General features: G+C 38.4%; 1 protein-coding gene across 2 annotated transcripts in view; it reads right to left on the bottom strand.

Annotated features, from left to right (window-relative positions):
* The window catches only part of OPHN1 (oligophrenin 1), a 505,885-nt gene that overhangs the window by 105,492 nt on the left and 382,100 nt on the right, over positions 1-18,293 (bottom strand). For both annotated transcript variants that reach the window (XM_078065007.1, XM_078065008.1), the window contains exons 16-18: positions 10,349-10,433; positions 5,340-5,398; positions 4,106-4,211 (exon numbers count right to left, since the gene is read on the bottom strand). In XM_078065007.1, the coding sequence (XP_077921133.1) occupies positions 4,106-4,211; positions 5,340-5,398; positions 10,349-10,433 (250 nt within the window). The remainder of the gene's footprint in view (positions 1-4,105; positions 4,212-5,339; positions 5,399-10,348; positions 10,434-18,293) is intronic.

The following is an 18,293-nucleotide window of genomic DNA, read 5'->3' as shown; positions in this document are numbered from 1 at the left end:
TTCAAAAGTCAAAACCATACAAGGAGGTGGATTTAGAGGAATGTGGCTCTCATCTTTATCCCTTCTACCCTATTCACCAACTACCCCCTTTAGTAATCATTTTCATTAGGTTTTTTTTTTTTGTCTTTTGGATATTTGTACCTCTTAATCCCCTTCATCCATCCCCCCCACCTCCTCTCTGACAAACACCAGTTTGTTCTCTGAATTTAAGAGTCTGTTTTATTTGTTTTTGTTTGTTTTGTTTTTTAGGTTCCATAGTATTTGTCTTTCTCTGTCTGATTTATTTCACACATACACACATCCATTATATATATTTTATATATCCATTATATATAATATATATATTATATATAATATATGCATTATTTTATATAATATATGCATTATTATCACATCTTCTTTATCCGTTCATCTATGTATGGGCACTTGGGTTGCTTCATTATCTTGGCTATTGTAAATAATATTGTAAATAATGCTGCAATAAACATAGGGGTGTATATATCTTTCTGAGTCAGTGTATTCATATTGCCTGGGTAAATCCAGTAGTGGAATTACTGGATCATATGGTAATTCTATTTTTTAATATTTTGAGGAACCTCCATACTGTTTTCCACAGTGGTTGCACCAATTTACATTCCTACCAACAATGCATGAGGGTTCCTTTCTCCCCACATCCTCACCAACACTTGTTATTTCTTGTCTTTTTGATACTAGACATTTGGCAGGTGATATCTGATTATGGTTTTGATTTGTATTTCCCTGAAACTAAGTGATGTTGAGCATCTTTTCATGTGTCTGTTAGCCATCTGTATGTATTCTTTGGAAATTGGAAAAATGTCTATTCATATCTTTTACCCATTTTTAAATCAGATGGTTTGGGAATTTTTGGTGTTAGATTGTATGATTTATGTATTTTGGATATTAACTTCTTATCGGATTAATATCTTCTTCCATTTGATAGGTTCCCTTTTTGTTTTGTTGATGGTTTCCTTTACCATACTTATTAGTTTGTTTTTATAACAGCTTTATTGAAATACATTTCACATACAATTCACCCTTTTAATGTTTTTTCAATTGTTTTAGTATATTCACAGAGTTGTGTAACCATCATCACTATCTAATTTCAGGGTATTTTCACCACTCCAAAAAGAAACCCCATAGTAATCACTCCCCATTTCCTCCCATGTCCCCACATCCCAGCCCTAGGCAACCACTAATCTACTTTCGGTCTTTATAGATTTGTCTGTTCTGAACATTTTATATAAATGGAGTCATATAATATGTGGTATTTTGTGTCTGGCTTCTTTTACTTAGCATAATATTTTCAAAGTTCATCCTTGTTGTAGCATGTGTCAGTGCTTCATTTCTTTTTTTTAAGATTTTATTTATTTGAGAGAGACAGCACTAGCGAGAGAGCATAAGCAAGAGGAGGAGCACAGGGAGAGAGCATGAGTGGGGAGAGGGGTAGAGGGAGAGGGAGAAGCAGATTCCCCACTGAACAGGGAACCAGAGGAGGGACTGGATCCCAGGACACTGGGATTATGACCTCAACCGAAGGCACATGCTTACCCGACTGAGCCACCCAGGTGCCCCAGGGCTTCATTTCTTTTCTCACTGAATAATAACTCATTGTGTATTTATACCACATTTTATTTTTTTATTTATCGGTTGCTGGTCATTTGAGTTGTTTCCACCTTTGGGCAACTATGAATAATGGTCCTGTGGATATTTGTGTATATGTTTTTGAATGAACATATGTTCTCATTTCTCCTTATTATATACCTAAGAGTAGAATTGCTGGGTCATTTGGTTTAACTTTTTGAGTCATTAGTTTTTAATTTTCCTATTGTGTGCTTAATTTGACAAAAGTAAGAAAATATGTGTTTAATATTCTTATATATCCTTATTTCCCTCTTTTGTTCTTATAAAAAGGGTAGCATACTCATATACCTTGTTTTTAACTTTGAGTTTTTTGTTTTTATTTTTGCTGTTGTTCTCTGTTATACACCCTGAAATTCGTAATGCATTCTAGAAATCACTACCAAAAAAGTTTGTAGATATTTTCCTAATTCTTTTTTGACTGTATAATACTACATTGTTTGAATATACCATTATTTACTCAACTAGTCCCCTATTGTTGGATACTTTTGTATTTCCAACCTTTTGGTATTAAAAAATTGTGCTGCAGTGTTTAACCTTGTGCATATGTTGTTTGGTACTTGTGGAGGTGTGTCTTCAGGGTATATGTCTAAAAGTAGAATTTCTAGGCACAGGGTAAGTGAATATGCAGACTTGATAGATCTTGTCAAATTCTCCTCCTCTAGTTTTCTATTGCATTAATGCCAGCAATGTAGTAGAGTATTTATTTGCCCCAAAGTCTCATCAACAGAGAATGTGGTCATGCATTGGTTTTGCCAATAAATGGTATCTCAGTGCAGATTTAATTTGCATTTTCTTCTTTGAGGAAATGAGCAGTTTTTCATATATTTAAGAGTATTTGTTTATCTATTTCTGTGTCTTGTGTGTTTGTGTCTTTTGCTCCTTTTGTTCTAGGCTTTTTGAGGACCAAGATTCTTGAAGTAAGGCAGTAGCCAGCCTTTGGGTAGATGGAAGCAGGTGCTTCTCACTAACTGCTAGCAGGATTAGCTCAGTCCTTGGCTTCTGTCACATACTAAGAATCTTAGAAAATCAGAGCAGGAATAACTATTTCAGATTAGCTAGTTCAGTCCCCTCATATTATAGATGAATAAATGGAGGCCCAGAGAGTGGGAGGGACTTTCTTTAGTTCACACAGAAAATCAGTGGTAATGTGGAACTTGAACCCAATTTCTCTTTCCCCCAGGGCAACTTCAAATTAATATGCAAATGATTTATGTGCTGATTGTTATACTTTCATTGAGATTATCACAAACAACTTTTTGGGAAGGAACTGCCTCTTAATGTCCTCAATTAGCCCAAATTACAAATATTGGCAATAAATATAAAAGGCATCCTCTTGTTAATTCTGCCTATTTATCTATATTAGTGTCTATAATGCTCATTTGTTATAAAAGTATAAGAAAAACATAGAATGTCAGAGCTGCACTGAATCTTGGTGATATCTCATTATGTCACAGGGAAACCTGAGATCCAGAGATGCAGAATTTATCACAGGGGGAGACCAAGAGGGCCATTTAGCCTGGAGCCTCACCTTCACTAAGGGCTTCAAGTTTAGGTATTTGAGATCTTTTCCAAATGAGGTTAAAAATGTATGATTACTGCATTTTTGCGAGTGTGATGATAGCTTTATTTTGAAAAACAAACACATATAAAATGCATTGCAATTTTTCTAAGCTTGTTGTCTCATTTCTGTACTTTTTAATGTACCAGGAGAAGCCTCAAGAGTGACCTGCCCATGATTGTCAAGAAAGCTAGTAGCAGAACTGACACCAGAACCCAGATTTGCTGACCTGTAGTCAGAGTGCTTTCTGCTGCACCGTAATGCTTCGTAAGAGCCAGTGGCTGGCCTTTTACAAGTCAAGTAAATTCATCTTTATCCACAACATTGAACCCTCTGGCCAGAAAGCACCACCCATGCCACTTAAATGCACCATCTTGGAGCTCATCACAAAGCCTACTCTCTATAATACTGTCTTTCCTGCCTGCCATACCCAATCAAAACGTTGGCCACAATCTTCAAAATAACTCCCACTTCTTGAGAATCTCCTATGTGCTATGCACTTTATCCGTGTTCACTCAAATCCACAGAACAGTCCTGTGTGGTGGGCAATACTATTCTCATTTTACAGATGACTAAACAGGCTAAGAGATTATACAGCTAAGTAAGTGGTACAGCTGGGATTTAAAACCAAGTTTATCTGACTGCAAAGCCTGTGTTCAGCCCATTTTACCAGGTATTACTCTTCAACTGAGATGTATGATGACTCTGGGAGGATATATACAAGGGCCAAGGCAAAATCACCTTCTTCATAGAGCACTCAGCCTGTCCAGGATGAAACAGTTGGTGGCTGGGACTTAAGGAGATGACAAACAGTTTCTCTGCAATGCTACCCTGTGGGCCAGTCCTCTAATAGAAACTCTTCCTGAAAACCCAGAAGTTACTTACTTGACCAAGTGTCTTATAAGAAGTTCCAGCATCTCTCGGTTCTTTTCGGGTAGCTTATATACCAGGGAGTGAATAGCTCCCAGCCGGTAATCCAGGTTGTCAGACTCTAAGAGAGAACAAAGAGAAATAGTTTTGCCTTTTGGGCAACTGGATCAAGCAAACTTTCTCTCTCTCTCTCACACACACACACACACACACACACAATCAGAAACACAGAGAGATGAAAAGAGACAGAGAGATAAACAGGCAAAGAGAGATCAAGAAGAAAAGACATTGAGATGGAGAGAGACAGAAAGACAGAGACCAAAAGAGAGAGAAAAGACAAAAAGAGAGATAAAAACAAAGAAATAGGCCTAGAAAAATAAAAAAAAGGAGAGAAAAGAAAGATGAGAATATAAGACCATCTCTGAGGAAGTCAGAGTTCTAGGTATAGCAGGTTGTTCCTTAAGTTCCACATGTAAACTTCCACGGGAAACCCTTGCCCACCCATCTTTTTGTGGTGCTGGGAGGTATACTGCTACCTCTGGGTTTATGTGAAAATCACTGAGAGAGTTCAGAGTAAAGATCAAAGGTCTCTTGCCTCAACAAAAATTCATTATGAGGTCGTCTTCTCAATCTTTTTCCTGCACACCACAGAGAGCACAGAGCAGAAGGGTCATGTAGAGATAGGGAGGGATACTCATATAGCGGCCTCAGCCAAAACTTTTAATACTTTTTCAGCTGCCACGTTTTGGGGTGATTCTATATGCCGTATTTCCCATGTAATGCTCCACTTTCACCCTCAGTTTTATCATCTAGGAAATGTGATTCTAGCACTAACAGATTAGGAGTAATAATTCATAGCACAAATGAAAAGCATTTGAAAAGGCAAAGTTATGAGAAAAATCTAAAACAGCAACTATAATGGAACCATTTTGGTGCCCCCTAGTTATGTGAACCAATGCTCTTGTTCTGATTGAAGAGGCACATTCAGTCAATAAAGCCCTCACACCTGTCACATCCTCATGTTACTCAGTTGTCTCCAACCTACTCAACTTACATTGATTTATGAAAAGTAATATAACACTCGAGTTAGACAGCAAGCAAGAATACTCTCATGTGGCAGTGGACAAAAATCTATGTATATGTTTTGTTTTTTCCCCTTACTTTCTCTCAAACATTTTTCTAGGTTTATTGCTATGAACATTATTAAGAAGCCAAGACAACACAATTAACTAGTAACATAAATACTTACTGGCAGCCGAGACCAGCTCTTTGTGAAGTCTATAGGTCATGACAGGTTCAGAAAGATTCCTGAAATTAATGAAGACTGTAAGTTCCTTTGGGGAGGGAATAGCCGGGTCTTAGATTTTCAGTTCTGTGGGCAGCAAGGCTTGTTTCTAATCCCTATAGCTTAGTGTGACTACATACATTTCTCTCTTCACCTGAAACGTTGTCAGAAGAATGCTACTTACTGGTAATTCAATAGAATACCTGCAAAAGTATAAGCCAATTAGTCCTGCAGGGTCTCTAATTAGTTCCCAAAAGTGAAAGGAGTCACAAACCAGTACTGAAAAATTCCAAAGTGGACCCACTCTGAATGCCGCTATAAAGTCCTTGCAGTTTGATAGTTCTTAGTTTTCAAAGTGCTTTCATATCTGTCCTCCCATCTGATCCTTTCAATGATCCATGAGATGGAGCAGTTATTCAAATCCCAGTTTAATGGAGGAGAAAATTGAGGCCCAATAGATTTCTTTATTTAGTAAAAAAATATTGGCTGAGCACCTACAGGTACCTGACATTGTGCCAGATATTGGGGCTCCAAAGATGAGTAAGACAGACCCCAAACCTCCAAGGAACTAATAGTCTAGTTGAGAAGAGTGCCATATACAAAATTTACAATGTAAAAGGACCAGTGTGATGATAAAGTAAAGATAGGTGGTGGGTAGCTCAGAAAAAATAATTCACTTATAATAATAATAGTAAATGCTTCACTGTTCTAAGTGATTTGCATATATTTACTAATTTAATCCTCATGACAACCCTGTAAGGTAGATATTGTTATTATATCCATTTTATAAATGGGGAAACTGAAGTTCAGAAAAGTTAAATAATTCATCCAAGACCATGCACAGCCAGTAAGTGGTAGAACTAGGCAGTCTGTCCTGAGTCTATGTTCTTAATCACTATTATACTGCCTGCCACTATTATTATGTAGTAGTCCAGTTGAGAGATAATAAAGGCCTAAACAAAAATAGTGGCATCAAGGATAGAAAGAAATAATGAGGAGAATTATTTAAAAGACATTAAAGACAGAATGGGTATACTGGTGAGGGAGAAAGTCATCTGGTTTATGAGGCTGGATAGAAATAAGCCTGAGGGACTTTTGGGATAGCCAAAGGGAGATGTCTATCAGGCAGATGGATGGAATGCCCTTCTAGATCTGAGAAGTAAATATGAAAATCATAAACCTAGGTGAGTGGTTAAAACCATGAACATAGGTGAGTGTTTAAAACCACAAGAACAGATACCACGGCTCAAGGAGAAATGGCCAACTCAGCCAACAGCTACATGGGGCCTTCCATTTATTATTTGTCCAGAATAGTGTATAAAAAAGACATGGAATTGTATTAGTCATCAGAATATAAAAATTTGAGATATTTCACAAAAGATCCATATTTTCTACCTCTATTGAAAAATGGAAAGATCTGGCTATATTGGGCCCATATGGTTATTTGTGGAAGTAAATATTATTGCTGATTATATATAAACAAAGGGATCACTATGCAAATACAGGTTCAATATGCAATGTTTTAATATGGAAGTAGTCTGCTTCATTCATTTTCGTGTCCTGGCCCCTGTGGATATTTGAATTTTCCATCCTTCCATTATAGGAAAAAGAGAGGAGAATCCTGGAAAATATCAGGTAGAAAGTCTATAAAGGGGACTGCTAAAAATGGTCAAAAAAGGTACGAGGAAAGCCAAAAAAGCAAGTGATATATTAGAATCCAAAAGAGGAGAAAGTGTCAAGGAGGGCTCATTAACAGCTTCAAATGCTACAAAGAAATCAAGTAAAGTAAAGACTGACAATTGTACATTGTGTTTAGCACTGAGGGAGTCACTAGTGACCTTGGCAAGAGCAGCTGCAGTGGAGCAGAGGTGTTGGAAGGGAGACTGCAATGGGTTAACGAGCAAACTGGGAGGTTAAGAAGTAGAGACACTGGGACACCTGGATGGCTCAGTGGGTTAAGTGTCTGCCTTTGGCTCAGGTCATGATCCCAGGATCCTGGGATCAAGTCAAGCATCGGGCTCCTTGCACAGCAGGGAACCTGCTTCTCCCTCTGCCTGTTGCTCCCCCTGCTTGTCTGCGCACTCTCTCTCTCTCTGACAAATAAAGAAATTTTAAAAATCTAAAAAAAAAAGAAAAAAAAGTAGAGACACTGCGTGTAGATTACTTCATATACTGAAGCTTGGATAGGAAGGCATGAAGTATCTCTCTTATTAGGCAATCTCATCCAAGCTCCTACCTCCCAATTACCATATATATTTTCAATGATTCACAAATTTTTAGCTCAAGCTCAGAATTCTTCTCTGAGTTCATTCCCATATATGCAATTGCTCACTTAATATCTTGCCCTGATTTCTTCAGACACCTAAATTTGACATATCTAAAGCCCAACTTGTCATCTCCCCTACATCTAGTTTTTATCTTGTTTCTCAAATCAGTAAATATATGGCCACCATTTCGTTGTATGGGCCATAAACATGGAAGTCATTCTTTTATCTCCATCTCCCCCATTCTCATATATAAATTTACTCCCTAAATTTCTTAAATATGCTTATTTCTACCAATCTACACTGTTACTCCCTAGTTCAAGCAGAAGCATCATCTCTTTCATGGACCACAGCAATAGCCTACTAATTGGTTTCTATCTCTACCTACCTATTGATTCCCTCTAATCTGATCTCTATATGTTTTTTTCAAAATGCAAATCTCATCATGTAACCTACTGCTTAAAATCTCTCAGTTTATTCCCACTCCTTTTAAAATAAATCCAGACCCCAATTCTTAAAATGTCCCATACGACCTTGCATGATCTGGCTCCTAATATCTCTCCCTCCCTCTCTATACTACAACACTCCACTTATACTGGTACATGTAGAAGAGGTCATTCTCTCTTGTGCTTCAAGGCCTTTGCGTATATAGTTCTGTCTGTCTGGAACTGCCTCCTCTCAGCTGACTCTAAGTTATAATTCAAATCTCAGTTCAAAAAACAACCAGAATAAACCAGGTCTTCCTATTATATGCCTTCATAATACCTTGCACCTTTTCTTCAGAGTACTTATTATGGTTTGTTATATTTGTATGATTATTTGTTTTTTTCTGCTCTCCTAACTGGACTATAACTTTTTTAAATTTAGAGACTACATCTATTCACAATTGTATGCCTACTGCCTAGTACCATGCTAGACATAGACTAGATACTCAGGAAATGTTTATTGAATAATTTAGTAAATGGTAGAATGAATTTATTCATTTATGAAAAAAGACACAAGGTCAAAGAGATGTGCTTTACAGGAGCATATTCATATGCTGAGAGGAAAGAGCCAGTTGAATAAGAGAGATTAAAGATATTAGAGAGAGAAAGGATAGTTTTTAGGGTACTTTTCTGGAAATGTTGGAATAAGGGGTGAGTTAGGTATGTATAACACAGATGAAGAGTCCCTCTCTGAAAATTAGTCTAAAGTACTTGAGAAACCTAAAGGGTGTTAACTGGCTAGTGCATATTAAATGCCCACACATTAAGTCTTAAGGACAAATCTTTCATTGGAGGTATTGCTCATTCAGGATTTCAGGCTTGACCTTCCCATCTTTCAAAAGGGCCACACTGCTTATTATGGGATGAGTTGGGAAAGATGTAATGTGGGGAGGTACTTAACCTATATAAATCTTTGAAAAAAATTGACTGCTTTGAAAAAGGCTAGAGACATAGAATCATTTACTCTCACTATTATCACCACCAGTCTTCTAAAAGTATGCATAGTAGATTGCTCTCCGTCTTCACTAAAATTACCCAAGCAAATCCAAGAAGGTCATAGCCCCTGAGGGTGGGAAATGGGAAGAAGATGTTCCAATACCAGTGGCCTATATGTCAGAGATACTTAGGTTCAAATAATATGAGCTGTGAGCATGGATATTACTTAACAGGAAAGGAGGTGCCTTTCAATTTCCTCATCTGTAAAATTAGTATGATACCACTTAACTAACAGTATTATTGTAAAAAAAAAAAAAACCAAAAAAACCCAATGATATTATCAATGTAAACAACTAGAACACTGCTTAGTACAGAATAAACCCTCTAACAACAATACATTTCTTCTTTGGCAGATGCCAGAGAAATACTCCTAGAAAGAGCATTCATGTTTATATAAAGTTCTAAAATGATACTACAGCGGAAGGTCATTTAACAGCAATATCTGGGACCCAATTTATTTTGGATTAATGATATTCAAACATCTATCCTAAATGCCTAAAGAGTACAATAACTGAAAAAAAGACATTTAGTAAATAATGTATGGTACATACTATTGGACATAAAGAATAGTAAGAAATGAATGAGTTTAAAAAGTATATGTCCCCCCTCAAAAAAAGTATATGTCCCAAATATTTTTACATAATATAAATTTATGCCAGTCAACTAAATGATATATTCATTACCACTGTGCATCACCAAATTTTGCTGATAAGGTAAATTTTGTTTTCCTATTGTTCTCAATTCACTCAGTTCTAACATTTGTATGACTGCATTTTCTTGTTCTTTTTATTTCTATTATATGGATGAAAGCATGAAATATGACGCATAACACACAAACACAAATATTATGTTTGTGCAAATGCAATTTAATGTTTCAAAATAGTTATTATTCAACAAAACATGTTAACAACCTTGAATTGTCATAAATCCTCATATTATTCATGAGTACATTGAGACATCACTCTATCTATGAACAATGGCAAAACTTCCATTACTTTAAGGAAAAGCCATTTTTCAATAATAATTCTATTATTCTGATGCCTTACTTGCCTAAATTCCCAGGTTAAAAGTTTTATAATACACATTCTTTTTTCATGGAAATCCTTTTCACTCTTTTTTTCTTTAGCAACTCCAACCTCCTGAAACTGTGACCACATAAGCTCCAATCTCCACCTAGACAAATTTCATCAAATATGAAAAACAAAGTCCCAAATTGTATCAGGCATACCTGAGGTAGAATTTCAAGGAGCTGGTGATTGTCTTAATGTCCCAATCACTATTATGAAAATCAACATCTCCTGGGCATTTAGGATCTATATGAGGAAAAAAAAAAAAAGGAAAAAAAGTTAATGTTCTAGAAGTTCTTACTTTTTACCTCTTTAAAAGAAAAATAAAGTGGGTAGCCTAGGTGGCACAGTTGGTTAAGCATCAGACTCTTGGTTTCTGCTTGGGTCACGATCTCAGGGTGATGGGATAGAGAGCCAGGTTGGGCTCCGTGCTCAGTGCAGAGTCTGTTGAGATTCTATCTCCCTCTCTCTCTCTGGCCCTCCCCCCACTTTCTCTCTCTCCAAAGTAAAGAAAATCTTTAAAGAAGAAAAAGAAAAAGAAAATACATTACATTAAAAGATAGTCACTCTACCCAGTTTTCAAGAGATGAAAACTTTGTACAACAACCATGTCTTTGATGTCTTAAAAATTCCCTTGCATTCCATTCAGGCATGTAAGAAGCCTGGAAGTCATGTCTTCCATCCACACAAGAAAAAAAAGTGTAACAAACTGAAAATCAACTCCTCTTAGATCCATCAGAGAATTGAGGTCATATAACAAACTACTGTCCTTAAAACTGAAGAGAGAGGCCTGCAGATCTGGAAAATCAAAACTTACTAGAACAGAAGCCCAGGAGCAGAAAACTCCTTGGGAACCAGTACAGGGTTAGGAAAACCTAACCTGGAATTGATTTGATAGAGGCTCAGTGTGGACAAGTTTGAGAGTTAAAAATTCTAAGGGGGCTTGGTCCTAGGGGGACCTGCACACTTTTGTGAATTTTACCTCCAGGAGCCCTATCAGGTTCTCACAGTGAAGATCTGAGAAAAATTCACTCATGTTTCTGTGCTTCTTTTTAATAAAAGAGAGGATAAGAACCATACAATCCTCTCAATAGATGCAGAAAAAGCATTTGACAAAATATAGTATCCTTTCTTGATAAAAACTCTGCAGTGTAGGGACAGAAGGATCATACCTCAATATCATAAAAACCATATAGTAAAAACCCACAGTGAATCATTCTCAATGGAGAAAAACTGAGAGCTTTTCCTCTAAAGTCAGGAACACAACAGGGATGTCCACTCTCACCACTGTTGTTCAACATAGTACTAGAAGTCCCAGTCTCAGCAATCAGACAATAAAAAGAAATAAAAGGCATCCATCGGTGCCTGGGTGGCTCAGTTGGTTGAGTGACTGCCTTCAGCTCAGGTCATGATCCTGGAGTCCCAGGATTGAGTCCCTCATCGGGCTTCCTGCTCAGTGGGGAGTCTGCTTCTCCATCTGACCCTCCCCCCTCTCATGTGCTCTCTCTCTCTCTCTCTCATTCTCTCTCTCAGATAAATAAATAAAAATCTTTAAAAAAAAAAAAAAGAAAAAAAAAGAAATAAAAGGCATCCAAATCAGCAAAGAAGAAGTCAAACTCTCACTCCTCACCAGAAATAGCCATGCTGGTGGTCCCAGCTATTTCAGACCTGGATCCTGTTATACACATAGGGAAGAGGGATGTGACCTTATAAAAGGGTAGAGACTACTTTAGCAGCTTAAAGTAAATCCATCTGTGGCCAACTGGTTCTCCCTGGATTCAAATTACATTAAGATTATTAATAACGTTTATAACCCTGAAGCAATAGTTCTGTCAGCGAATCTACCCAAAGTATACATTAGAATAGACTCATCTACAAATATGTCATCACAGAAAAGGAAAAAAGTTAAATGCTAAACAATAAGGAAGTAATCAGATAAATATTGGTCCTTTTATTTACCATAATATTATAGCCATTGAAATATTTACAAAGTATTTTTAACCATATGTGAAATGCATATGTCAAGGTAATCTTGGCCATGTAAGTCTAAGTCTGTCTACACATCCTCCAGAAAACAACATGGAACCACCAGAAAAACAGGGCTACACAAAGCCATGCCCTCCACATAACAAAAACATAAAGAACACCCAAATTCCAAATCACTTGAAAGTAGGAATATAAACACTAAATCCCAGGGAGCTATCACTAATATTCCTTCTCCACAAACATTTGCAGGGAGCAAGCGAAATGCTGGGAAAAGTTCATTCATAAGAAAATAAGGGGTTGGGGCGGAGCAAGATGGCGGAGGAGTAGGAGACCTGGATTTCATCTCCTCTCAGGAATTCAGCTGGATAGGGATCAAACCATTCTGAACACCTACAAACTCAACAGGAGATCGAAGAAAAGAATAGCAACAACTCTCTGAACAGAAAAGCGACCACTTTCTGGAAGGTAGGACGGGCGGAGAAGTGAATCCGAGGCGATATTCGGGAGGATAGACGGCGGGGGAGGGGCCTCCGTCGGCCGCTTCTGGCAAGTGATAGAGCCGCGGAGCACAAAATCGGAACTTTTAGAAGTCTGCTCCGCTGAGGGACGTCACTCTGGTGGCGAAGCGGGGGGTGGAACCCTCGCGGGACAGTGTGGTCTCAGGACCCTCGGGGTCACAGAAAGACCGGGGGTGCCTGAGTGCGGCAGAGCTCCCAGGTATCGGAGCGGGGAAGCCGGCTGCAGAGACGGAGCCCAGGCGCGGGCTCTCAGCTCGGGGTTGCTATAAACCATGATCTGCGGCACAGTCGGGCCACTGCTCCTCCAGCAGGGACCCAACAAGCGGCAGATGCGGGGAGACTCACCTTCTTCCCCCGGGAGGAGAGGTGCGGGAGCGCACCGCGGGGATCTGCTGGGTTTGGAGACTCCACCCGGGGCCGGGTGCCAGATAGAAAGGCGCGGTCACAGGCCGGGTGAGCACGGAGTGTGGCCGGAGACCGGGGAGACGGGAGTGACTGACGGCTTTTCTCTGGGGGCTCACTGAGGAGCGGGGCCCCGAGTTCTCGGCTCCTCCGGGGCGGACACTGGGAGGCCGCCATTTTCACTCTCGGCCTCCAAAGCTGTACCGAAAGCTTGCAGGGAACAAAAGCTCCCGAGAGCAAACCCGAGCAGATTACTTAGCCCGGACCGGCAAGGGCGGGGCAATTCCGCCTCCGGCAAAGACATTTGGGAACCACGGCAACAGGCCCCTCCCCCAGAAGATCAGCGAGAACAGCCAGCCAAGACCAAGTTTACCGATCAATGAGAACGGCAGAACTCCAGCGCTAGGGGAATACTGCACATAGAATTCATGGCTTTTTTACCATGATTCTTTAGTCTTCCAAAGTTAATTATTTTTTTTAACTGTCTTTTTTTCTTTTTTCTTTTTTTCTTCGAATTTTTCTTTTTCCCTTTTTCAACCAACATCTTATCAATCCCTTTTTTAAAAAAAAAAACATTTATTTTTCATTTTTAAAGTCATATTCTATCCCTTCATAGTAGTTACCCGTATTTTTGGCATATATATATAAGTTGTTCTCTCTTTAAAATCTTGAGATAGTTTCTTCTAACAGATCAAAATATACTCTAAATCTCTAGTGTATGGTTTTTTTCTACTCCCCTGCCTGATCACATTCTCTCCCTTTTTTCTTTCTTCTTTTTTTTTTTAATCCTCTTCTTTCTTTTTTCAAACAACTTATCAAATCCTTTTTTAAAACTTTTTCTGATTTCCATCTTTACAGTCATATTCCATCCCTTCATCATATCAACCCTTATTTTTGTACATATATAAGTTTTTCTTTCTTTAAAATTTTGGGAGGGACTTTCTTTTAACAGACCAAAATACACCCAAAATCTAGTGTGTGGCACTGATCTATAAACCACCCTGATCATATTTGATCACATTCTGTTTTTGTTTTGTTCTGTTTTGTTCTGCTTTTGTTTGTTTTTATCTTTATCTTTTTCTTTTTTCTTTTTTTCTTTCTTTTTCTTTTTTCTCTCTTTCCCTTTCTTTTCCCACTGCTTCAGGTCTTTTCTGATTTGTTTAGAGTATATTTTCTGGGGATGTTGTTACCCTGCTAGCATTTTGTTCTCTCATTAATCTATTCTCCTCTGCACAAAATGACAAGACGGAAAAAATCACCTCAACAAAAAGAACAAGAGGTAGTACCGACTGCCAGGGACCTACTCAATATGGACATTAGTACGATGTCAGATCTAGAGTTCAGAATCATCACTTTAAAGATACTAGCTGGGCTTGAAAAAAGCATGGAAGTTATTAGAGAAACCCTTTCTGGAGAAGTAAAAGAACTAAAATCGAACCAAGTAGAAATCAAAAAGGCTATTAATGAGGTGCAGTCAAATATGGGGGCGCTAACTGCTAGGATAAATGAGGCAGAAGAAAGAATCAGTGAGATAGAAGACCAAATGATGGAAAATAAAGAAGCTGAGAAAAAGAGAGATAAACAACTACTGGATCATGAGGGCAGAATTCGAGAGATAAACGATACCATAAGACGAAACAACATTAGAATAATTGGGATCCCAGAAGAAGAAGAAAGAGAGAGAGGGGCAGAAGGTATAATGGACCAAATTATAGCAGAGAACTTCCCTAATTTGGGGAAGGAAACAGGCATCAAAATCCAGGAGGCACAGAGAACCCCTCTCAAAATCAATAAAAACAGGTCAACACCCCGACATCTAATAGTAAAATTTACGAGTCTCAGAGACAAAGAGAAAATCCTGAAAGCAGCTCGGGAGAAGAGATATGTAACCTACAATGGTAGAAACATTAGATTGGCAACAGACTTATCCACAGAGACCTGGCAGGCCAGAAAGGACTGGCAGGACATATTCAGAGCACTAAATGAGAAAAATATGCAGCCAAGAATACTATATCCAGCTAGGCTGTCATTGAAAATTGAAGGAGAGATAAAAAGCTTCCAGGACAAACAAAAACTAAAGGAATTTGCAAACACGAAACCAGCCCTACAACAAATATTGAAAGGGGTCCTCTAAGCAAAGAGAGAGCCTAAAAGCAACATAGACCAGAAAGGAACACAAACAATATACAGTAACAGTCACTTTACAGGCAATACAATGGCACTAAATTCCTATCTTTCAATAGTTACCCTGAATGTAAATGGGCTAAATGCCCCAATCAAAAGACACAGGCTATCAGATTGGATTAAAAAACAACACCCATCGATATGCTGTCTGCAAGAGACTCATTTTAGACCCAAAGACACCCCCAGATTGAAAGTGAGGGGGTGGAAAATCATTTACCATGCTAATGGACACCAAAAGAAAGCTGGGGTGGCAATCCTTATATCAGACAAATTAGATTTTAAAGCAAAGACTGTAATAAGAGATGAGGAAGGACACTATATCCTACTTAAAGGGTCTATCCAACAAGAAGATCTAACAATTGTAAATATCTATGCCCCTAACATGGGAGCAGCCAATTATATAAGGCAATTAATAACAAAAGCAAAGAAACACATTGACAACAATACAATAATAGTGGGGGACTTTAACACCCCCCTCACTGAAATGGACAGATCGTCTAAGCAAAAGATCAACAAGGAAATAAAGACTTTAAATGACACACTGGACCAAATGGACTTCACAGACATATTCAGAACATTCCATCCCAAAGCAACGGAATACACATTCTTCTCTAGTGCCCATGGAACATTCTCCAGAATAGATCACATCCTAGGTCACAAATCAGGTCTCAACCGGTACCAGAAGATTGGGATCATCCCCTGCCTATTTTCAGACCACAATGCTTTGAAACTAGAACTCAATCACAAGAGGAAAGTCAGAAAGAACTCAAATACATGGAGGCTAAAGAGCATCCTACTAAAGAATGAATGGGTCAACCAGGAAATTAAAGAAGAATTAAAAAAATTCATGGAAACCAATGAAAATGAAAACACAACTATTCAAAATCTTTGGGATACAGCAAAGGCAGTCCTAAGAGGAAAGTATATAGCAATACAAGCCTTTCTCAAGAAACAAGAAAGGTCTCAAGTACACAACCTAACCCTACACCTAAAGGAGCTGGAGAAAGAACAGCAAATAAAGCCTAAACCCAGCAGGAGAAGAGAAATAGTAAAGATCAGAGCAGAAATCAATGAAATAGAAACCAAAAGAACAGTAGAACAGATCAACGAAACTAGGAGCTGGTTCTTTGAAAGAATTAACAAGATTGATAAGCCCCTGGCCAGACTTATCAAAAAGAAAAGAGAAATGACCCAAATCAACAAAATCATGAATGAAAGAGGAGAAATCACAACCAACACCAAAGAAATACAGACAATTATAAGAACATATTATGAGCAACTCTATGCCAGCAAATTAGATAACCTGGAAGAAATGGATGCATTCCTAGAGATGTATCAACTACCAAAACTGAACCAGGAAGAAATAGAAAACCTGAACAGACCTATAACCACTAAGGAAATTGAAGCAGTCATCAAAAATCTCCCAAAACACAAAAGCCCAGGGCCAGATGGCTTCCCAGGGGAATTCTACCAAACATTTCAAGAAGAATTAATACCTATCCTTCTGAAACTGTTCCAAAAAATAGAAATGGAAGGAAAACTTCCAAACTCATTTTATGAGGCCAGCATTACCTTGATCCCAAAACCAGACAAAGACCCCATCCAAAAGGAGAATTACAGACCAATATCCCTGATGAACATGGATGCAAAATTCTCACCAAAATACTAGCCAATAGGATCCAACAGTACATTAAAAGGATTATTCACCACGACCAAGTGGGATTTATCCCTGGGCTGCAAGGTTGGTTCAACATCCGCAAATCAATCAACGTGATATAATACATTAACAAAAGAAAGAACAAGAATCATATGATCCTCTCAATAGATGCAGAAAAGCATTTGACAAAGTACAGCATCCTTTCTTGATCAAAACTCTTCAGAGTATAGGGATAGAGGGTACATACCTCAATATCATAAAAGCCATCTATGAAAAACCTACAGCGAATATCATTCTCAATGGGGAAAAACTGAGAGCTTTCCCCCTAAGGTCAGGAACGCGGCAGGGATGTCCACTATCACCACTGCTATTCAACATAGTATTGGAAGTCCTAGCCACAGCAATTAGACAACAAAAAGAAATCAAAGGCATCCAAATTGGCAAAGAAGAAGTCAAACTCTCACTCTTTGCAGATGATATGATACTTTATGTGGAAAATCCCAAAGACTCCATCCCAAAACTGCTAGAACTCATACAGGAATTCAGTAAAGTGGCAGGATATAAAATCAATGCACAGAAGTCAGTGGCATTCCTATACACCAACAACAAGTCAGAAGAAAGAGAAATTAAGGAGTCGATCCCATTTACAATTACACCCCAAACCATAAGATACCTAGGAATAAATCTAACCAAAGAGGCAAAGGATCTGTACTCAGAAAACTATAAAATACTCATGAAAGAAATTGAGGAAGACACAAAGAAATGGAAAAACGTTCCATGCTCATGGATTGGAAGAACAAATATTGTGAAGATGTGAATCCTACCTAGAGCAATCTACACATTCAATGCAATCCCCATCAAAATACCATCCACTTTCTTCAAAGAAATGGAACAAATAATCCTAAAATTTGTATGGAACCAGAAAAGACCCCGCATAGCCAGAGGAATGTTGAAAAAGAAAAGCAGAGCTGGCGGCATCACAATTCCAGACTTCCAGCTCTACTACAAAGCTGTCATCATCAAGACAGTATGGTACTGGCACAAAAACAGACACATAGATCAATGGAACAGAATAGAGAGCCCAGAAATGGACCCTCAACTATATGGTCAACTAATCTTTGACAAAGCAGGAAAGAATGTCCAATGGAAAAAAGACAGTCTCTTCAACAAATGGTGTTGGGAAAATTGGACAGCCACATGCAGAAGAATGAAACTGGACCATTTCCTTACACCACACACAAAAATAGACTCCAAATGGTTGAAAGACCTCAATGTGAGACAGAAGTCCATCAAAATCCTAAAGGAGAACACAGGCAGCAACCTCTTCGACCTCAGCCGCAGCAACTTCTTCCTAGAAAC

This window comes from Halichoerus grypus, chromosome X (genome assembly GCF_964656455.1).
Source record: "Halichoerus grypus chromosome X, mHalGry1.hap1.1, whole genome shotgun sequence".
Taxonomy (NCBI): domain Eukaryota; kingdom Metazoa; phylum Chordata; class Mammalia; order Carnivora; family Phocidae; genus Halichoerus; species Halichoerus grypus.
The sequence above is the reverse complement of the archived record's forward strand: the minus strand, read 5'-3'. Positions and strand labels throughout refer to the sequence as shown.